The sequence below is a fragment of the Impatiens glandulifera genome, chromosome 2, assembly GCF_907164915.1.
Source record: "Impatiens glandulifera chromosome 2, dImpGla2.1, whole genome shotgun sequence".
In the NCBI taxonomy this organism is placed as follows: Eukaryota; Viridiplantae; Streptophyta; class Magnoliopsida; order Ericales; family Balsaminaceae; genus Impatiens; species Impatiens glandulifera.
This window is the reverse complement of record NC_061863.1, coordinates 17,957,826-17,980,691: the sequence shown is the minus strand read 5'-3', so window position 1 is coordinate 17,980,691 and position 22,866 is coordinate 17,957,826. Positions and strand designations below refer to the sequence as shown.

Sequence of the window (22,866 nt, the reverse complement as noted above, 5' to 3'; positions counted from 1 at the left end):
GGTTTTGGGAGTTGTCCGATTGACGCTAGCCAAGACGGTTGCTCACAATGTAGCAAAAGAGAAGACCAACATGGGTCTGATGAAAGCTCTTTCTGATATGTATGAGAAACCATGTGCTAACAATAAGGTACACTTAATGAAAAGACTCTTTTACTTAAGAATGGTTGATGGTACTTCTGTCACTACTCATTTAAATGAATTCAATACAATTGTGAATCAATTGCTATCTGTTGAGATTGATTTTTAGGATGAAGTTAGTGCCCTGGTTTTGTTAGCATCTCTACCAAATAGTTGGGAACCTTTGAGGGCGGCAATTAGTAATTCAGTTGGAAATTCTAAACTAAAATTTGTTGAAGTTAGAGATCGTATTCTTGCTGAAGAGGTTCATAAAATTGATTCTGTTGAATCATTCAAATGTTCTGCTCTGAATGTGGAAAACAGGGGTAGAGATAATGATAGAAATTTCAACTGAAGTAAGAGAAGATCTATGTCAAGGAGCAGGAGGAATCAATCCAAGTCTAGAAGGACATTTGAGTGCTGGAATTGTGGTAAATAGGGTCATTTAAAGAGGAACTGTAAAGCATCGAAGAAAAACAGTGATGATAAAAATGATGCAGCCAACGTTGTTACAAAATCTATCACTGATGCATTACTTCTGTCTGTTGATAGCCCGATATATTCATGGATTTTGGACTCAGGAGCGTCTTTCCACACCACTGCTCACAAAGAATTAATAGAGAATTATGTGGCTGGAAACTGTGAGAAAGTTTATCTCGCAGATGGTGAGCCACTAGATATTGTTGGCATTTGTGATATCAAATTGAAGATGGAAAATGGTTCTGTTTGGAAGATTAATAAGGTGAGACACATTCCAGGTTTAATGTGCAACCTGATTTCTGTTACACAACTTGATGAAGAAGGTCACAATTTCAGTTGTGGAAATGGTGCGTGGAAGGTGACTAAATGAGCAATTGTTGTTGCTCGAGGTCACAAAACTGGAACGTTATACACGACTTCAACTTGCAGAGAAACATTTGCTACTGTAGTTGATGACTCGAATAACAGTTAGTTGTGGCATTACAAGTTAGGCCATATGAGCGAAAAAATGATGGAAATTCTTTTGAAGAATGGACAAATTCCAGAACTGAAGTCTGTTGAACATCAGGTATGTGAAAACTGTATTCTTGGAAAATAGAAACGGGTGAGTTTCTTAAAGATTGGGAAGGAGCTCAAGAAAGAAATGCTAGAGTTGGTACACACTGATGTGTGGGGACCTGCACCTGTTTCTTCTATTGGCGGATCACAATACTACGTGACGTTTATAGATGATTCGACAAGAAATGTATGAGTATATTTTATGAAGCACAAGTCTAAAGTATTTGTTATTTTCAAGAAATGGAAGGCTTTGGTTGAAAATGAAACAAATCAGAAAGTTAAGTGCTTGAGATCCGACAACGGAGGTGAATATATCAATTCAGATTTCAAAGAGTATTGTGTTGTGAATGGGATCAGTATGGTGAAGACTGTTCCCCGAACGCCTCAAGAGAATGGAGTAGCTGAACGAATGAATCGAACATTGAACGAGCGTGCTAGAAGCATGAGATTGCATGCAGAGCTGCCTAAAATCTTCTGGGCAGAAGCGATAAATACTGTTGCCTACTTGATAAACAGGGAGCCCTCTATTCCTCTTGAATTCAGAATTCCTGAAGAAGCCTGAAGCAATAAAAAGGTAAACCTTTCTTATTTGAAAGTGTTTGGTTGTTTATCATATGTTCATATTAATGAATGTGATAGGAGAAAGCTTGATCCAAAATCTAATAAATGTTTTTTCATTGGTTATGGTGATATCGAGTTTGGTTATCGTTTTTGGGATAATCAAAATCGGAAGATCATTCGTAGCAGAAATGTTATCTTCAATGAACAGGTTCTCTACAAAGATTGTGTTGGGAAGACATTAGATGGTGATTCCAAGTTGGAAAAGACTGGTACAGTCGATTTGAGAGAATTTTCAGTTGAATATATACCGACTGTGACAGAAGAACAATGTGTTGTTGAAGATGAAATTGTTGAGAACGTGGCCTCAGAGGTAAATCAGCAAACACCGGTTATAACAGTTGAGAAGATCGTCAAGGAATCGAAAACCAGTTGAGAGGTAGTCTCCATCTCTGAACTATATCTTGTTGACAGATAGAGGTGAACCTGAATGTTATGAGGAAGCAATACAATCTGATGAATCGATTAAGTGGGAGTCTGCTATGAAAGATGAGATGAACTCTTTGATGTTGAATCAGACTTTGGAGCTCACTGAGCTACCAAAGGGAAAGAAAGCACTTCACAGCAAATGGATCTTCAGGATTAAAGAACATGATAAAACCATGAGGTACAAGACAAGATTGGTTGTGAAAGGATTTCAACAGAAAGAAGGTATTGACTACAATGAGATCTTCTCTCTAGTAGTTAAATTGATGACAATCAGAACTATTTTGAGTTTGGTTGTGAAAGAAGACTTTCATCTTCAACAAATGGATGTTAAAACTTCTTTTCTTCATGGTGATTTAGATGAAGAGATTTACATGCTACAACCAGAAGGATTTGAAATCAAAGGAAAAGATGAGCTTGTGTATAAGCTTCAGAAGAGTCTGTATGGTTTGAAACAGGCTCCAAGGCAATGGTACAAGAAGTTCGATAGCTTCATGAAAAGTAACAATTTTCTGAGGTGTGAAGCTGATCATTGCTTCTATATCAAGAGGTTTGATAAATCGTACATTATTCTGCTCCTCTACGTTGATGACATGTTGATTGATGGAGCAAGTTTGTATGAGATTAACAAGATCAAGAAAGAGTTGTCTGAAAAGTTTGCAATGAAGGATTTGGGTGCTGCTACAAATCCTTGGGATGAGAATTTTCAAGGATGAAGAAGTTCTCAAGCTTTCACAAGAAGAATATGTGAAGAAAGTTCTTAATAGGTTCAACTTGTATGATGCAAAACCAGTTACTACCCCCTTAGCTAGTCACTTTATACTATCTAAAGATCAGTCGCCTTCAATAGAGGAGGAGAAAAATTACATGACCATTGTTCTGTATGCCTCTATCATTGGTTGTATTATGTATGTGATGGTTTGCACAAGACCAGACATTGCACATGCAGTGGGAGTTGTTAGCAGATTCATGAGCAACCCGGGTAGACAATATTGGGAAGCAATAAAGTGGATACTACGATACTTAAGAGGAAGTACAGGTCTCGCTTTGTGTTTTCGAAAGTCTAATATGGGTTTAGAAGGATATGTTGATGTTGACAATGGTGGTGATGTTGATAGTAGGAAGAGCACAACAGGATACATTTATACTCTGGGAGGTAATGCAATCAGTTGGGTTTCAAAATTGCAGAAGATTGTTGCTCTTTCTAATTGTGAGGCAGAGTATGTTGTTGTGACAGAGGCTGCTAAGGAGATGATATGGTTACAACCTTTTTTGCGAGAATTGGGTCAAAACTACGAGGGAAGTGTGTTGCGATGCGACAGTCAGAGTGTCATTCATTTGACAAAGAATCCTATTTATCATGGCAGGACGAAGCATATACAGGTTCGTTATCATTTCATCCGGTCAGCTTTAGAAGATGGAGTATTAGCTCTTAAGAAGATTCCCGGGAGTAAGAATCCAGTTGATATGTTGACAAAAGATGTGACAAATGAGAAACTGAAGTTGTGTGCAACTTCAGTTGGTCTTCTTCGTTAAGACACCAGATGGAAAGCCGTCACCGATCGAGAGATGATGAAGTTAGTCTCCAAGTGGGAGATTATTGAGTTATGGAGCCTACACTTATAATAAACTTTACAAGTGTTAATTAGAGTTTATTGGGTTTGTATTTGGTTTTGGGTTTGGGCCTGACCAAGAATTATTTAGGTTATTACCTGAATATTTACCCTATAAATATGTGATTATTAAGAGTTTACAAAGGAGAGACTGAATTCTAGAGAGATAAAGTGTGAGGCAAAAACTCGGTATTCCTTCTTCTTCGTAGTGAAATCTGGTGGTGGCTGAAGTGGATGTAGTTCAATTTGAGTGAACCACTATAAATCTGTGTCTTCTTATGTTCTTCTTTTTGCATTTCTACATATTGTTTCAAGCTGGTCGGATTTGGGAGATACAAATCCTAACAAAGTATTGGGTGCAATAAACCAAAGAGGGGAGAGTTTCTTTTATACACTAAGAAACTTCCCCAACTCTCATCATCTTCCGATGTGGGATTTATTCTAATTATGAATATAGTTTCTTTTATATACTAAGAAACTTTTTTCACTCTCATCATCTTTCGATGCGGGATTCTAGTTGGGCCAAAAACAACCTATAGAAGGTTTTCTCACCACCTTACCACCAAGGCAACAAAGGCCCAACTGTATTTGTGGTCTTTGGTGACCTCTCCTCAAACCACATCCTTCTCAAAATAGAAGATGTCATGAGAATCATGAGAGTCCCTAATGAATAAATATAATTGTAAAGGAACAAAAACATTAACTTTTTAAATATTATATTATAAGTTAAAGAAATTATATATGAGAATCCTCTCATGAATGAATATAATTAGAAATGAACAAAAATATTTAACTTTTAAAAGATTATATTATAAGTTAAAAAATATAAATGTATTTTTCAAAAAAATGAAAATTAAGATAGTAAAAATAATACTAACTATTTAAAAGGTTAACAAAATAATATGGATGTGTCTTATAATATTTTTATAAAGTTATAAATAGATAATTAAGTAGGAGTTTTTAAATATTTTTTCAAGGGTCATACAAAAATTAATTAAGAATATATGCATGTACTTTTTTTATATATGAGAAAAAAGGAAAAGAAAACAGAATTTGTGCAAAAGAGTTTACAATTAATAGAAGCACTGTACTTGAATTTGAACTATAACTTAGATGACCTGATACATAAAATTTTTATTAATGAAAAGATAATATAATTATAATAATAAGATAAGTATAATATATAAAATTATTATTAAAAAAATCGAAATGTCTAACTACTATGCTATAAATAAATTAAAATATATTTTTATTAATTATGAAATGAATTTATAAAATATAATATAATAGTAGACAAAAACAATTTAACTAAATAAGATATTGTAAATATAATAAATAAATAAATAAATAAGTGAGAAAATAAACATTCTAAAATCTAAAAAGTTAAATAAATAAAAGTAACATATGTTCTAATTGTACAAAATTAATATAAGAATTATGGAGGATTGTATGTTATCTTTTATATTTCCAAGTAGAAGAAAGTCATAGTCGATCTTATATATGGATATAGACAATACACAAAATTGGATACCTAACTTTTGCAAGGTAATTTCCTTACCCTCTTCATTTACTATTATTTTCCAAAAAACTGTGGATGGATGATAGTTATACACTTAATTTTAATTTATCTTGATTATTGGATGAGAAATTAATAGTATAATAAAACAAATATTTTATCATTTAAATACGAAATAGTGTACATTATATATATAACACCTAACCATTTTTTAATAGAAAACAAACTAAAACTTTAAATTATAATATATTTATGAAATATTTTGCCAAAATATCTATGAGCATCACATCATGTAACAATTATATTTTTTAAAAATAAATATTTAAGCTAATTATCTATAATATTTAAATAAGATTATAGACTATAGTTGAAAATGCTTAAAAAAAAGTTTAGATGAATTAAGATTTCTAAGTAATTTTTGCAAACCTTAATAATTAGAATCAACAACTTTTAAATCTTGTGAGTCTAACATTTCCCTTGCTCTTTCGATACTATCGTCGAAAGTGTTGGAAAAACGTGGATTAATTATTTCCAAGTAAATTTTTGTAAAAATAATAATAGAATCAACTGACCTTTAAATTTTGTTTTCTCTCTTATTGATGATATTTTGTATATGAAAAGATGAAGGTATGCTTTTACAATAACGAGAGTTTTATCTAACTGTTATGCAAAACCATAGTAACTACACATTCACATTCAACAAAAGCAGGTAACAAAGAATATTTAAATTTGATCATAAAGAATTATAACTAATTTAAAATGTCAAATACATTTTTGTATGATTTTTTAAAATAATATTTTATCAAAAGATTTTCGACACACAAGCAGTTGAAATTCCTCGAACATCGAACTTTTCCGGGACAAGCGATTTCCGAAATTACAATATCCAACCATAAAACATTAATCATTCTTTAATGACTATTTTAATAACACACTCTTTTTTAGTTTTAGTAATATGATTATGACTATTTTAGTTTATTTTTATTAGAAATAAAAAAGTCAATTTTTAAGCAAAAAAATATACATTTTTGAGTTGCGACGTTACAGAGAGTTTGAAAAAACTAACTACATTGATATCGCCACAATTTGAGTTAAAAATAGAAAAATATCCCCAAAACATATTTAAATAGTTTTCTAATAGATTGATTATTTGAACCATTCAATATGCCAAGACTTCAATAGGATGCTCTATATTACACCACGATTCTAGGAAATGTGATCATCTCCATCTTCATCTCTCTTTCGCGCACTAAATGGTCTTTGTCGCCCCCAATACATAGGGGTGAGTATAGTTTGGAAAACTCCAACCTTAACCCAAACTCAAAATAGTAATTTGGATAAGTTAATTTGGGTTAGGTTGAATTTGGGTTAGGTTATGTTTATTTTAGATTAGGTTAGAGCAGAGCCGGTCTCGAGGTTTGGGCTGCCCCAGCCCCCGGTTAAAAAATATAAAATTAATTTCTATTACCTTAGGTCTAGTTTAAAAAATGATAAACAAAAATTTATTCTTAATGAGAATTGAATCCATAGCCAAGAAAAAACTTTTAATTTTTAACATGAGCCACTATGTTACAACATCTTTTATCTAAATACACAATAAATTTAAATAATTATCTTAAATTTATTTAAATGGGCTGCCCTAACCAGGGCTTGCTGGGTTTACCCCAGGACCGGCCCTGAGTTAGAGTTATCTAAATTACCAAATTAAATTAATTAAATTTTTTCTTATTAATCTAATTTAAAGTAATCATCTTCCAACTTCATTATATTCTCCTAATTTTCAAACAGAAAAAAATTGAAAATTTTGAAACTCATTAATAATATATTATTAATTATAATTCAGCCATACATAAATGACATATCACTATTATATTATTAATTATAACCGTACATAAATGACATATCACTATTATTATTGTTGTTTAGTATGAATGTTTAAATAATTTATATTTATTTCAAATATTATTTTTTCAATTAAATTAGTGATTAAAATATCAAATAGGATAAAAACACATGTAATAATGTCAAAGACACATTATACAGAGTAAAAAACAAATTAAACGGGCCAAAAATGTTAAATGTGTCAAATAAGTCAAAACTTGTTAAATGCATAAAAAGTGTGTTAAATGTGCTTATAACGTGTAATTAAAACGAGTTACATCCTTATTAAAACTAAAAATGTATTAACCGAGTCACAACGGGTCAAACGATTTGAAACGAATCAAATATTAGTTAAACGGGATACAAACATGTTGAATATAAAAATATATTAAATGGGGTAAAACGAATCAAATAATAGTTAATCGTATCAAAATATGTTAACCGAGACAAAAACGTAATAAATGTGTTACAAACTAAAACTTAGTTTATGTTTACCCAAATCATACTCAATCCATATTATTCATTAATATGAGTTGGATAACAAGGTGACTAAATTTAATTTAAATAATATGAATTGAGTTTACCCATTTATACACCAACAACTAGTTAAAACAAAACTCGTGGTGTTTGACTTCTCCTCAACTATGTTTGTCCCCTTTTTTCCAATCAACTCAAAACTCCATTACATGGGAAAAGCTTGATTTCAAACTCATTTTGGAATCAATATTATCTAATACAATTTCACTTGTGATGAAGACCAATTCAACGTCAACAACATATAATTTTGGGAGTAGTAAATTAATCAAGATATTCCAAATAACATGTTCCTAATAAGTCCTAGTCATTTCAAACTCTTAACTATCACAAATTTGCTTATTATTGTAGATTTGCTAATATCCAATCTTCAAACATTAACTCATAGTCAATATATCATGCCAATTGGGTCTAGATTGATACTTTTGAAAACTTGTGAATATATTTGATCTGTGATGTAAAGTTCATGGAGATTGTTAATAAATATTCACTAAATTTAGAGAGAACTATCAGCTACTGAAAATGTTCAAATAATTCCTGCAATTTACGTCCATGGACGCAATTAGGATTGGGGTGGTCTCATCTTCACTTGCAACCCATCATAACCCATTAATCAGATACTCCAATTCTCTACCTTTCTCAAGATTCCATCAACCATACGTCAAAAGCACCACAACCCTCAATTGGGGAAGAAGAAGAAGCTCTGAGAAGGCGTTCAGAGTGGATAACAATCATGGCCGGGACGGTAGCGTCTCTCTCGACGAGGCGGCATACGAATCCGAAAGGTTGAGACTTGACGCCGCTGATCGGAAATCTATGGCAGAGACGGCGGAGCGCGAGGCCAAGAATGATGACCCAAAAGCCTGGAAATGGGAAATCCGTAAAAGGATTTGGGATATTATGGAGGCGAAGAACATTGCTCAGTTCCCTCGACCCGTTCATCATAGGATCCCTAATTTTGTTGGAGCCTCAGCTGCTGCTAGTAAGGTGAGGATTATTATATTGGCCGATTCCATTGATTCTGGTTTCTGTTTGTACTTATGTTTCTGATTCATGAACAGTTATGTAGTTTGGAGGTGTTTTCTGTTGCGAATTGTGTGAAGGTAAATCCAGATACGCCTCAGAAGCAAATCAGGTTTCTTACACTAAGTGGTCAGTATTCATATTATCATATATGCACCTCTGTTCTTGTATTTGATTTATTTGTTAAAACTCTATGAGGATCTAAATGGGTGGATTCGAATTCAATTACTATTGTAGGTGGAAAGAAGTTATTAACACCACAACCGCGTCTAAGAACAGGGTTTTTCTCTGTTCTTGAGTCGAGTTTGATAAACCCTAGTACCATTAATGAGGCTTGCACCTCTGTTGGAGTTGCTAAGTATGGAAGATCAATTGGATTGGATGAAAAGATCAAAGTAGATCTCATTGTTATTGGATCAGTTGCAGTTGATCCAAATACAGGTGCTCGCCTTGGAAAGGGTGAGGTACAATTTGTTTGTTTCTTCTCATTTGGTTTAACTATCATTTGACTACTATGGAAAAACTTTTGTATTTCAGTCTAACTTACAATTTGTCAATTAATATATTTCGCATGTGTAAAGTTTTGGTGACCTGAATGGTTTTTGGCCGGTCCAAGATTGCAGTATGATACAAGAAAATCTAAAATTTTGAGGACACTATTTAAGGAATTGATTAGGCCTCATATTTGGTCTTAGCTAAGGTTTCTTCAAGTCATTCTTTAATCTCAATTACATATAACCTACTTTTTGGCATATAATGAAGTGTCCTTATTTGTTCGTGGTTTTCTAGTCTTGGGTTTCAACGTAAATCTGTGTGTTCATTACGTTTTTGTTATTTTTTTATTTTGTTATCGATTTATTATACTTTTTGTATAGAAGGTGTAGTTAAATCAGGCTCACCTAAAATATCACAACTTTTTAAATGCCTCCAACTGATGATTCAACAGTCCCAATACTATAAAATTTGTTGATCTCTCCAAAATGACTTTTTAGATACCAGAAGAGCAATTCTATTATCGACTCCTTTTTCATTTGGGCGGGACTGAGTTCAAGTACACTCATTATCAAACAGAATCTCTTCTAAAAAAATCAAATGAAATTATTTGTTTTCAAATGAGACACTATTATTTGTAGTTAAAAAGTTCATATTTTAACTTGTTAAGAGATTACCATTATCTGGTGCAATTTTTTCCCTATTCACAAGGGAATAAAGCACATTTATTGATGAAATTCTTGTTGGAGATGTACTTTAGCATTATGAAGAAAAGTAATAATCTTTATAGGCCTGACAGTTTTACTAATGAATTTTTCCAGGGATTTGCTGAACTTGAATATGGGATGCTCAGATACATGGGTGCAATTGATGACTCAACACCCATTATCACATCTGGTACAGTTGTTTCTAACTGATTTGTTGGCATGATAAATCTGAGCTTGTTTGTTATTTTTTTGAGTTATTTGAGATTTAATCCAAAAATTTGTTTAGTGAAAGAAATGAAGTAGTTTGATTGAAGAGATGTTGTTCGGTAGATAATGACTATTAAAGACTATATTAACAACAAAAAGGTCTTAGAAAAAGTTGGTTTGCATCTTCTAATAAGCATGCTCTTATTGCTTCTTCCCCCTTGACCAAAAACTGGTGATGTAATGATTTAAGTGCAATTTTGTCAGCTTGATATGTTTCATTGAATCATATATTGACATTGTTTGAGAATCTATCTGCAATTGAAAGTTGGTAATGGCCTATGCCCTCTCCCTGTTTGAAAAGATACTTGTTCGAAAATTTTATGGTTAAAATTAATTGATATGATGAAAAAGAATTGGGTAGACATTGAAAACTTAGACTTTGGGCTCATTTCTAAACTTTTTGGGATTGGATCTGGTACTGACGATATAATAGAGAAAACATCAATAAATTTCTATTGAGGATAGAAATAATGTTTTTATTTGTTTAGTAGATAAGATAATATTATAAAACATTACTTAATTAAAAATATATTCATAAAAAAATGATATGTTTATTGGTTCAGACTTAGACCCAAATCTAATTGCAAAATGTGTTTCAAAATGGACAATCACAATTCAATTGAAAATGTGATTAATCTTTTGTTTAGCTTCCTATTGTTTTTCGGTTCATGATCAAGATTATAATGCATTTTTTTTAATTATAAATATTATTTGATGGATCATTATTCAGATTATTATGCGATTTTTGTCTATGTTAGTTTGTTATAAAGATTATTTTATGGATTATACTTATATTATTTTAGAGATTATGATTTATATTGTTGTATACATAGTTGTCAATAGCGCCCGTAGCGCTAGCTATAGCGAATAGCGTAGCGCCCCCTTGTAGCTATAAGGCGCTATAGGCTACACATTTTCAAATAGCGCTGTCTTTCTAGCTATAGCGCCAATAGCTATAGCCCCTTATAGCGCGCTTTTAAAAAAAAATATATATATATATATATTATTTATTTGACTTTTTCAAATTTCCTAAATTATCTTATTTTATTTCCTTATTTTATTATTTTTTCCTTATTTTTTTTATGACTCTTTGTGGTTATTTTATTTTATTTTATTTTATTCTGTTATACTTTTTTCTCTTAAGACTTTTCAAATTCTTCTCTTCTTTTCTTTTCAAATTCTTCTCTTTCTCTTATTTTCTTTTCCAATTATTCTCTTTCTATTCTCTTCTTTCCTATTCTCTAGCCGTTTTGTCTTCTACAACCATCTTCTACGGCAAAATCTTTCCTATGCAATTTCAAATGAAGAAGATGATCTCGATTTTGATGAAGAAAAAATGATGACAATGAATTTTAGATTATGTTTTGAACTTTTTGTAGTTTAAGAATTAATGGTTTTTATGTTTTAAGCTTTTAATTTTGTAATGTTTTTTATTTTTGATATTTACATGTTTTAGTGCTTTATTTTCAAATAGTCCTCGCTACGCTATTCGCTTTACGCTATAGCCATGAGAAGCTTTGACGCTATTTAGCGCTATACGCTATTGACAACTATGGTTGTATAGAATATTGTAACTTTTGGCATAACAAATATATTTCATGACCCATTATAGTTTTTGGAATTTGTTTGATGGGGATTATTTGAAAATAATCTTGTTTAATGAGAAATTGACCAAAATATCAATATTTTGATATTTTTCTATTAGCTATTTGATAAAAGAAATGATGGATTATATATCCTTGAAAGGTGGAGTCTAGATCTCATAATTTTAGCCTGTAATTTTCACATTTTTCAGTACACGATGAACAATTGGTGGATGATATTCCAGTTGAGAAGCTACTAATTCATGATGTGCCAGTTGACATAATATGCACTCCAACACAAGTCATATTTACCAAAACAAACATCCCAAAGCCTCAAGGTTAAGCTGAATAGAATGATCAAATGTACCTTTTTTTGGTTTATCTATCATTAGTTTAATGGATTGATTATTTATTTTCATTTGCCAAAATAGGAATATATTGGGACAAATTATCTCCAGAAAAACTGGGACAGATTCGAATACTCAGAGAGCTGAAGAAGAAAATTGAACATGAAACCGGGCAGAAGCTTCCTTCGGGTCCATCGGAGAAGTTACCTCCGACTGCTCGCAGAAAGCGATAGTTTCACTTTCTCATGTTTTATGTTGTTGTAAAGAATAAATACCATTTGTACTCTTATTCTCCATGTTAATGAAACCGATATTTTACTACATTTATAGTTGTCCTTTCTAATGAGAGAGTTGGTTTATTGATTCTCAAACTTCATAGCAACATGGCAATTGTGGTATGCAATCAATTTAGAGACAATTTACACTCTCAAATATTATAAGCTGCAATTGTTATAAACTTGGAAATTAATTTTTTATTTTAAAATTGAAATAGGCTAATAATTGAGTTGGACCCATTTTGAAACATTTTGAAAATCAGTCCAATAAAACTAGGTTCTACCTAATTTAAAATAGTTTCCTAAACTATGACTTCAAAAGCCAATTAGCCCAAAAATCAAATTACAGTTTTTATATGAACGACATATAACAAGAAATCCGACGATAATTCAAAAATGAAGAACAATGGATCATTTTCAAAATTCAAATGGGATCTCAAACCCAAATAGTCAATTAATAAATTTGAAAAACACAATTATCCGAAACCCTAAATCCCCAAATTTATGGAAACTCCCAATTGTTCTAAGAATCTTTTTAACCCCTCTAATCTGGCCTATTTTTTTTTTCTCTAATACTACTATAAATACAATAAAAATTAAAACTTTTTAAATTTTACGATTTTATAATTATATAGTAAGCAGTTTTACGATTGTATATTACACGAGGCTAATTCAGGTAAACTTTTAAACTATTACAATTTTACTATTTATATGTATGATAATAAGATTTTACATTTCACCAAGAATTTTCATGTCATCATAATATTTTCATAAATTATTTTAATTTATTATTTATTCAAATAAATGAATTAATATAATTTATTTTATAAATATAATTTTAAAAGTTTAGAGAAAGTTAACGAGTTTGATTTTAAGTATATTCTTAAATATTAAATAAGTAAATTCTTATTATTTTAAATTTACTATAATAAGATTTTACGATTTTACAAGTTTATAAATAATTTTAATTTTACATTAAAATATATAAATTGATATTTATAAATTAAAAAAAATTATTCTTTTTTCAAATAAATAAATTAATATAACTAATATTTTAAATATTTTTTTTATAATATTATTTATTTTTTTATTAATTTTATATTTAAATATATAATTTTTTAAAATTGAATAGGTATAAAATAATTAATTATAAATATAAATAATAATAATATATAAACTAATATTTTTTTAAATTAAACTCTTACAATTTCAAGTAAACTCTAAATTTTAGAGGTTTATAACTTATTATCGATTTACGTAAACTATCTCTCCTATCTAGATTCTAAACTAGTATCATTTTCAATTACCCACATTTACTATTAAAAAAATGTCTTTTAAGTTTTAACAGAATTATTGCTGCCCAAATATTTTTAAAAAATCAATTATCTTTACCAACTATTAAATCTTTAACCTAAATTCAAAACGCAATTAAATACATAAATATTCTAGATGTATCAGATCTTTTTCTACGCATTATCTTCCAAATATATTTATTCTTCTATTCTTAATAAGTTTATTCAATTTAACGATTTAAATTTATTCAGACCGGCGGATAGGATTTGAAAATGACTTAGGTATCATGATTATTGTGTATAAATAAGTTGAGAGGATGTGTTCAAAATTTAATATTGATATTAATATATCTAAAATAATTTAATAAATTTTAAATAAATAAAAATTTAAACTATTATAATAAATTTAATTTTCTTATAATTAATTTATCGCATTCAAACTTAAATTTATAAACAAATATAGGATAATAAGTATAATAAATAACGTACATTTAACTAAGTTTTAAGTCATAAAATATCTTGTTATAATCATTTTTCACCAAACCAATTTCCGAGACATATTATACATTTATTTTTGTTTGAAAATGAATAACAATTAATTTTGTCACCGCCTTAATGTTTAACATCGTTGTCCGAAAATGAAACAGAATATATGCGTCGTCGTTTAAGAATGTAGTTGAACAAGTCATTTCAAGATGAATGCAAAAATTTTGCCCGCAATAAAATTTGAAAAAAAAAATGAATATACCACGTAAAAGAGAAATTTGTGTATATTTTCAACACAAATAACGGTTTTATAATATTTTAAATAATTTTAGATATTTATGGTGTAAATTCAAACCAAAAAATTGTATAAGAAGGAATTTTAAATAAAAATAAATGTACGAACAATTACAAACAAAAATAAATATATAAAAAATTAATTTAAAACAAAATAATATATATATATATATATTTCAAACTTAATTAAATGTATATAAAGGATGATATTTATTTCCTTAAACAAATTATTTATATTGAGTGGCTATTATAAAACATTATATTATAAACAATCTTTTCTAAATTGGATGGCTATTATAAAAGGTTTTCATTTACAAACTTAATTAATTATATTATGAATCTTAATAATTAATTAGCCTTTTAATCCTCTAAATTTAATTTATTATATAATTTTCTCTTTCATTATTTACATAATCATACTTTTTTTATTTTTTTTTTATTTTTTTTTTTTGTATAAAGATATTTAAAGGTGTAATACATAAAAATACAATTATATAATATAAGGACTTTTTTTATATCATTTTACAACTAAATTATGTAAGTATAACATAAATTGTACATCTTTTCTAAAATTAATAATAATTTTACAGTGTGTTTGCAACAAGTTGATGACTGACATAGAAAATTTCAAATAATTATTTCTATTTGTAGAAAGGCGTCATAATTAACTTTCTTAATTGTTGAGATTTCAATAAATATTATCTTCTTAAAATTCAAAACTAATGATTTTGTATAATAAAAAAATGATTATTGTAATCAGCCATAATTTTGAGAAATAAATGCCACCAAAATATGGTATCTAGTTATCCCCTTTTACAAAATAAGAAAAATAGTAATATTATATAAATAAATATATACACATCCGGAAAGAGATCAGAGAGTTTTTTATTTAGTACTTTTTTTTTTCAGTGAAGAAAACATTTGTAAGCTACTTTTTATCCCAATTGCAATCTTTAAGTTTTAACTCTAATTATAATTTTCATGTAATTAATTTGTAATTCATATTCGCCTTTTGTTGACGCGTTTTTATACAATTATACAGGTTTGTTGATGCAAGATGAATTTTAAAAAATGTTGCAAATGTGTTTTATATTCGCCATTTAATCTTGAATAGTTTATTACATGATTTTCTTTTTTGTGTTTCTTGTTATGTTATAAACTATATCATAACACTCTATAACTACGACTTTCACTTTTATTTAAGGCTTTCTAAAAGTTGATGTGCTTTCTAGATCTCCGATTTAATTAAGATCGAGATAAGTTTCTGATTTTGTTTTCTGTATAAGATAGTTTCATTGAGTTTGTTTCTTTTGTTATTTTTATTTCTCTTAAAAAAATGGTAGTGTTAATAGATTAGTCTTTTATTGAATAGGTTATTTTAACATACTGTATATATAACTTGAATTATTAGTTGATATATATTTATTTATTTTGAAACTCCAGATAACAACAGAGAAGAAGGAAGGGATCATGGCAGAGCTTAGGAAGGATATTTTATACCTCATAATGCAATTCTTGGGAGAGCAGAAGTACAATGAAACACTTCACATGTATATCTTTGTTCACTTCATCTCTGTTAATTTATTATTTGAAAAAACTACAAATTTGTATAGATCTGCTGAGTATTTCTATAATATCTTTTTGTTTAATATGAGAATTTGATGTTTAGCTTGGAAGCAGAAGCAAAACTGTTATTTGATATGGAATATTTCTTGGAACTGATAGTCAAAGGCACCTGGGAAGAAGCTGACAAATATTTTTCGAGTTTTACTAATATTGATGAGCACCCGATTTCGATGAAAGTGTTATTCGAAATAAGGAAGCACAAGTATCTTGAAGCTCTTGATAGGCAAGATTCTCATGTAAGATTTCTTTAATTCTACATTCTTATTCTAATTTTTCTTATTATACTTTTAGGCATGATATCAAGAAGGCTATTGAGCTGCTAATGCATGAACTGAAAGAGTTTGGCAAGTATAATGATGACTTGTACACTGAATTAACTGGGCTCTTGACCAAAAACAATTTCAGGTTATATGCTAACAATAAAAGACAATCTTAATCATTATTTTCACAACTATGCATCAATTTACTAAGTTTTTCATGCAGAGAGCATAGACAGTTATACACATATACGACTCCAGACGAAGCAAGAGTTGTGCTAGCAGCTGATTTCAAGAAATTGCTTGTGTCGCATCCTGTGCTGAATGAGAGCTTGCGACCTCCTCCAATGGAGGGAGGAAGGTTGAGAACTCTCATTAACCAAAGGTAAAGTAATATAATCTGAATGAGATGTGGTATTGATATGAGTCTTTCATCCCCTGTTTTGTTTGTGTGATGAGGTTATTGTGTTGTTTTGCAGTTTGAACTGGCAGCACCAGATGTGCAAAACCGATCAACCAAATCCAGATATTTTGACCCTTTATGAAGATCATCATTGTTCATCATCTGTTGCCACCAACAACAACGTGCAACCTGACACTGGTGCGAGAGGTCAAAACCAGTGATTCTCAGTACGATCTGGCTAGTTGTCGATTATTATTGTCTTTTTCGGATTCTTGCTTAAGGTTGCATAGCAAATGGTTATTTGAGACTTTCTTTTCTTTTTAAGTTTGTGAACTTATGCTTCTTGACAATTTAGTGACTATTCCTATGATCATTTATCTTAAATTTAAGTTGTTATTTCTCATTTGGCTTTTGCTTTTGTTTTGTTGCTCTGATTTTGTTTGTTTTGTAAATGCTATAAGTTTGCTCTCTCCCCGGGTTTAAATTGCTAAGGTAATCAATACATGATTGTTGATGGGAGTACTTTCTGAAGCTTGATGGAGCCATCAAGCTTATTTCCAGCCCACCATATTATGTATTTTGGTTCTAACCCAATAATTGAAATGACCAGGGATTTTGAGGTTCAGGTTCACACCCTTGAACCCATTACAAACCAAGCCGAGCACCAAGAAGAGTGTTAAACGTATGCACCAGACAGGGCAACCCGTGACAATGGACATTCGCAAAGTTTAGTGGAATTTCTCATATCACAAACAATTGTTTTATCTTAATCGGCAGTTGATTACCAAAATATGCTTTCACTTAGATATTCACTACCTCACAATAAAAGCAACAAAACAAATATCAATCCATCTATAACATTTATGCATCATTCTTTTCTCAAAACCAAACTGAAGGCTAGGAAAATAAATCAGCTCGATGTTTCATACAGTTACAGAGTTTAGTTTTACATCGCCTATGTCCATAATAACACTTTGATTCTCTAGACATGTGATGTTTTTTTCATGGTGAGACAAGGAAATAGAGTCATAAACCTAAAATAAGCCAATAGGAACATAATTTAACCAAAGAAGAAAATACAAAATTGAATTCTCAAAGGAAAAAAATGGATATATAGACAATAATAATAATAAAATTTCACTCCCATCAAACAACTACAGAATTTTCTACAAATCTGTAACAACCTGGCTCCCACATCCACTTCCCTTTCGGAAAAGCTTCACGAGGAAAAGAAGCCAGCTCCATCAAGGTACTTAAGTGAGAATTTATGGAAGATGAATGAATATACACTGTAAGTACCTACATTATAGTGCATGAACAACTTTTCCCCTTCCCATTGCCATATTCATCATCGGATTCATCCACATCGCTGTAATGATAAATGAATGAGTTAATAACATTTGCTTCTACATAAGGGGAAAATAAAACATAACAGATTTTGAAAGGAATTTGAAGTTTCTTTTCATGATCAGCTAGATTTGGTTGTTTAGGATCTAAAAGATGCAAAAACAGTCGTTTCATCTTCTAAGCTTCTGAATCTCGAATTTTGAAAGTCTTGTTTTTTGGTGAAAGCGCAAAGAAGGACCCGTGACTGGTTAAGAATAGACAAAAAGATCAAGACGAAATAACCTCTTATCAATATTCAAAATCATCAACTAAAATATCCTTTATTTTATAACATAAGGATATTTATTTCATTTAACCTAAATCACCCCAAATAATCCGCTCTTCCATCAAACAAGACTTTTTTTCTTTTCCCAAAAAATTCGGTTTATTTCAAAAACAAATTAAAAATTCTACATCAAACAAGCTCAAGTAACTGTTTTAACTCGATTAACATGACATAATGATGCATTTTATTTTCAAATCAATCAGTAGAAGACAAGAAGCCCAGTCACAAAAAAAAAAGTTTGTGCATAGGTTTGGGAGAATTCCTTGTGAGAAACAGTGTACATGGTTAATAATAATACGAAATCAGCAGTCTACATAGTTAAATAATTCCTAACATTCAAAACTAAATCTAAGAAGATTTGTCTGTCAACCCCCTAAGAACATTTAGTTATGGCATGCTGCTTACTATTGAGAAACCTGGCTAAAGACGGTCATGAGTGGTATAATTTTAACCAGATTATGATCATAATCTAAGGAAATTATTATTGCTCACATGACATTAATAGATGTACCACAACCTATTTCTTTATTTAAATTTCGAAAGAACTGTGAGGTCCAGACTATAGTAAACTCGTGTACTAGAAAAGAAGCAACATGCAACTAAGTTTCGAACCACAAGAACCAGACAATGTCTCTGTGGCAAACACTAGGGTTTGAGTAAGCAAATAATATAGATGAGAATGGAACAGCCTAACCTAAGCTAGAGATGAGAATGGAACAGCCTAACCTAAGCTAGAGATGAGATCATGAGAATCAATTTGTCTTTCAACATATATTTGATACCAATAACATACTTCCTCTATTTATAATAAAGCTATATATAACTAACTAACTATAGTCTTATACTAATGGGCTGTCCGTCCCATTAAATTAGGCCCATCAACCCTATGTCCGTTACATTTTCTAGGGTTCCAATAAGGGAAATGAGAAGCCAAGAGAATTTGGACAAGATATAACCCAAAAATAAGTTCTCTATTGCAAAATGTAATTGGAACCCAAATGTTCTATTTAAATACTAGTCTAACCATAAAGAAGCACAATATAAATTTTATTCCACTAAAAAGAATAATACTAATCTATCAGGTCATCCAGCCCATCTTCGCAATCATGTTTCCCAAAGTTACCCGTCTTAACTGTTTTTTTTATTATGGTCGTTGCACTATCATAACAGTCTCATGGAAATTGACAAATTGTACCACCTAATGCTAAAATCTAAAGGAAATAAAGGTATAAGAACTAGTTCCTACCAAATCATGCTATATCAATTTTTCATCATTAAATTGGTTGTATTAGATTCAAATTCATTAATTATTCCAGTTTAAAAGATGCACCCACAAATATGGAAACTTCACAATGGCGTATAAAAAGAAAATAATAGCAACAACAAAAATATATGTCTATCATACCTGAGCTCAAATTCTCTAATCTCTGCAAGATCTCCACCGGAAACATCAGTCCATTGCACTTTTCTCTTTTCTGTATTGAAATGCTTCTCACCAGAAGCTTCGAGCTCAGTTCCAATCACAGCAGGTCTCTTCAGACTACTTTTCAAACAAGTCTTTAGTACTTGACCTTCTTCATTATCAACATCATCTTTAGATTGTATATCATCAAAAACAGGAGGCTCAATGAGGACGTCGGTCTGTATTGCAGGACCTACTTTTAGAGGAGACGGGCTCTCAAGTCCTGCGGCAGCGCAACCAAAACAAACAACGGATGCGCAGCCGCGGACAACCCTATTATTTGTGGAAGCCAGTTGGAGATCAGAGTCTGATTCTCGGTCCACCAACTGGCACTGGTTCAACGGAGAAACTCTCATGGGCTTCTCTTCGTTCTTCTTACCCAGTAAAAGCAGGGTCAGTCCTTTACTGTAACCAGAAGCTGATGAAGAGAAGAATCCTCCTCCTTCTAATGCTAAGAACATTAGTTTAACTCATCTGGCCATCGTATATGTCCTTTTACAGGTCTCTTCTCATTCAAATATCTACACAAATCATTCAAAATCATTGTTAACCTGTATTTAGTGATTATAGCAGGTAAAAGAAGCAGATTCCATACACCAGTTTTTTTCACCACATGCAGCAATTCTAACAAATCTTACCAATTCAGGCAATTAATGGAATCAATCTTGAATCAAACACTTATGTGGGTAACCGTCCAAATATACTAATCTCCCTCAATGCAATCTTCCTAACTATTTCACCGAACCAAAACTAAGCAAAACCCAAATCAGGAAAAGACCCCAATTTTGGAAATAAACGGAAAAACAACTACAGGAAAGGAAAAACAAATACAAAGGAAAGATCGTTGGATTAACCTGAATGAAATGAGGTCCAGGATGTCACAGTCATCTCTAAATACAGTTAAAACGAAATCTAATCAGTGGTGAAGAAGAACAAGGACGATTAACCCTCTAGATAGTCCACAGTGTGGTGGGATTGGAATTTGGAAAGAAGACGACAAGAACCTACCAGTGAGAGAAAATCAGATCTGAGAAAGATCTTAAACGGGGCTGAGTTAACGGAGATATAGGTGGCGGGTCCGTTGCGTGTGTGGCTTATCCGATTATTGGAAGAAAATGGAGAAGAGATAGAGAAGGCTTCTTCTGCTCTAAAAGAGGAAAAAGAAAGACGAAGAAGAAGATAAAGGAGATGCATTTTTTATATATTCCAAGTTTAAAGAGGGGAAATTATTATTTATTTATTATTATTAATATTATAGTGTAAGTAACAAGTGGGGACCATGTGATGCATGATAACAATGGGTCCAATTGTTTGTTGTTCATCCTTCTCTCTCCCACTTCTTTCTTTCTTTATTATTATTATTTTTTATTTTCTATTGAATAAACTTCATATATGAAATAAAAAAAACGGTATCAAATAAATTATCGAACCCGTAAGTCTCCGATAGACTCTACTAGTTTATCAGAACGAATTTCATAAAACGTAATAATAATAACATTATGAATAATATGCATCGGACGACTACGAATATTGAAAGTTCGACAATTTTTCTCCAACTAAATAGTCCATCAAAAATTAATTGGGAATAACCCAAATATATAAATCTGTCATATATGTCGCATTAATTCAAACTACCCAAAGACTTGGGTATCAACCAATAAATCAAATTAATACTCTACAAAATGCTTCAAATCCTAGTCACCACTCAACAATACAAAAATAAGTGAGTTGCCGATTCAACCTCTTCGTAATACATACGACTAGACATAATATAACATTTTTTCATGCACATATCATTCATAAGAATTTGACATTATTGAAAATGAAAGGATAATAATGATAACACAAAATTAAGTTTACTTATTTGGCTTATTCCAAAATATATTTAAAGAATATCAATTTTGCTTCTTAGATATAATTTATATGAATGTTGTTAGGTTAAATTTTATCTCATTTTAAATCTCTTATTTACTTATTATAATATATTAACTATTTATATCTCATTTTATATTATTAAAATAATATATATATTTATTATTTTAAGGGCCTAAAATTTAAATTTGCATTGACCCAAAATTTCTAACCATCGGTCAAAATGAAAACTTAAACTTAGTCATAATATATAACATGGATTATCAGTTCTATTGATTCCAAAAATAATTTATCTAAAAGAGAAAGATGATAACAAAATAAATTATGGTTACTTATTTGGCTTGTTTATGTGTAGGCAATTTTTTTTACATTCCCAAGTTTGATTTATTGAGTGAACAAATATGAGATAATTTTTTTAATAAGTAACACATATTCTCGATGATTATTTAGAAGTAAAGTAAAACTTTTTAAACTAGAAATAGAAAAATAATTAATTAGGAAAACTAATACCTAATTATTAAGAGCGAAAACTTATAGTTCCAATCATCTAGCTAATTTGTTAGAAGTGAACTGACTTAATCAGCTTAAGTTGACTTAGTATCTTTAACATTCTCCTTTAAACGATGAACGGTGAGGCATAAACTGTGAACTTATCCCTCATAACAGCAAAGCGTGAAGAAGATAATTCTTTGATGAGAATATCAACAATATGATCTTTAGTGGATATATATTTTATGTAAAGAGTTTTTCGAGCAACTCGTTCACGAATAAAATAAAAATTAATTTTAATATGTTTAGTGCGAGCATGAAATACTGGATTAATAGCTAGAAAAGAAGCTCCAATATTATCACACCATAACACTAAATGTGCGAATATTGAGATACTAATTTCTTTTAATAAAGACTCAAACCAACATAAATTAGTAGTGGCATATGCAATGATCAATATTCAGATTATGTACTAAAATGAGCAACTACTTATTTCTTCTTAGAATTCCAAAAGATAAAATTAGTACCGAAAAATACACAATACTCTATCATTGAACGACGATCATCATGACATCA

At 30.4% G+C, this 22,866-nt stretch overlaps 3 protein-coding genes across 7 annotated transcripts; 2 read left to right on the top strand and 1 right to left on the bottom strand.

Annotated features, from left to right (window-relative positions):
• The first annotated feature begins 8,251 nt into the window (after window positions 1–8,251).
• Window positions 8,252–12,485, top strand: LOC124927424 (5-formyltetrahydrofolate cyclo-ligase-like protein COG0212). The gene is made up of 6 exons (XM_047467828.1): window positions 8,252–8,730; window positions 8,805–8,895; window positions 9,004–9,230; window positions 10,080–10,155; window positions 12,028–12,153; window positions 12,247–12,485. Exons 1-6 carry the CDS (start codon window positions 8,296–8,298, stop codon window positions 12,393–12,395), a joined length of 1,104 nt encoding a protein of 367 aa, XP_047323784.1. The 5' UTR covers window positions 8,252–8,295; the 3' UTR covers window positions 12,396–12,485.
• A 3,494-nt stretch (window positions 12,486–15,979) lies between these two features.
• Window positions 15,980–17,016, top strand: LOC124924442 (protein TPR1-like). Its single transcript, XM_047464483.1, has 5 exons — window positions 15,980–16,059; window positions 16,179–16,358; window positions 16,427–16,540; window positions 16,619–16,777; window positions 16,872–17,016. Exons 1-5 carry the CDS (start codon window positions 15,980–15,982, stop codon window positions 17,014–17,016), a joined length of 678 nt encoding a protein of 225 aa, XP_047320439.1.
• An 816-nt stretch (window positions 17,017–17,832) lies between these two features.
• Window positions 17,833–21,088, bottom strand: LOC124928008. Of its 5 annotated transcripts, XM_047468530.1 has the most exons (5): window positions 20,938–21,088; window positions 20,784–20,819; window positions 20,568–20,679; window positions 19,873–20,450; window positions 17,833–18,164 (listed from the first exon to the last, which is right to left on the bottom strand). In XM_047468530.1, exons 4-5 carry the CDS (start codon window positions 20,388–20,390, stop codon window positions 18,095–18,097), a joined length of 588 nt encoding a protein of 195 aa, XP_047324486.1. In that variant the 5' UTR covers window positions 20,391–20,450; window positions 20,568–20,679; window positions 20,784–20,819; window positions 20,938–21,088; the 3' UTR covers window positions 17,833–18,094. The 5 variants fall into 5 exon arrangements, with proteins under 5 accessions (XP_047324486.1, XP_047324483.1, XP_047324485.1 ...); XM_047468527.1 differs by having other exon boundaries at window positions 20,784–21,088; XM_047468529.1 differs by lacking the exon at window positions 20,568–20,679.
• Window positions 21,089–22,866: the final 1,778 nt, after the last annotated feature.

Coding starts and splice junctions, on each gene's coding strand:
- LOC124924442 (XM_047464483.1), top strand. CDS start 15,980: ATGGCAGAGCTTAGGAAGGATATTTTATACCTCATAATGCAATTCTTG. Junction 16,060..16,178: donor TACAATGAAACACTTCACAT/GTATATCTTTGT, acceptor TTTGATGTTTAG/CTTGGAAGCAGAAGCAAAAC. Junction 16,541..16,618: donor TTGACCAAAAACAATTTCAG/GTTATATGCTAA, acceptor TTTTTCATGCAG/AGAGCATAGACAGTTATACA.
- LOC124927424 (XM_047467828.1), top strand. CDS start 8,296: ATGGACGCAATTAGGATTGGGGTGGTCTCATCTTCACTTGCAACCCAT. Junction 8,731..8,804: donor CCTCAGCTGCTGCTAGTAAG/GTGAGGATTATT, acceptor ATTCATGAACAG/TTATGTAGTTTGGAGGTGTT. Junction 12,154..12,246: donor AAACATCCCAAAGCCTCAAG/GTTAAGCTGAAT, acceptor TTGCCAAAATAG/GAATATATTGGGACAAATTA.
- LOC124928008 (XM_047468527.1), bottom strand. CDS start 20,390: ATGTTCTTAGCATTAGAAGGAGGAGGATTCTTCTCTTCATCAGCTTCT. Junction 18,165..19,872: donor ATTAGAGAATTTGAGCTCAG/GTATGATAGACA, acceptor TTATCATTACAG/CGATGTGGATGAATCCGATG.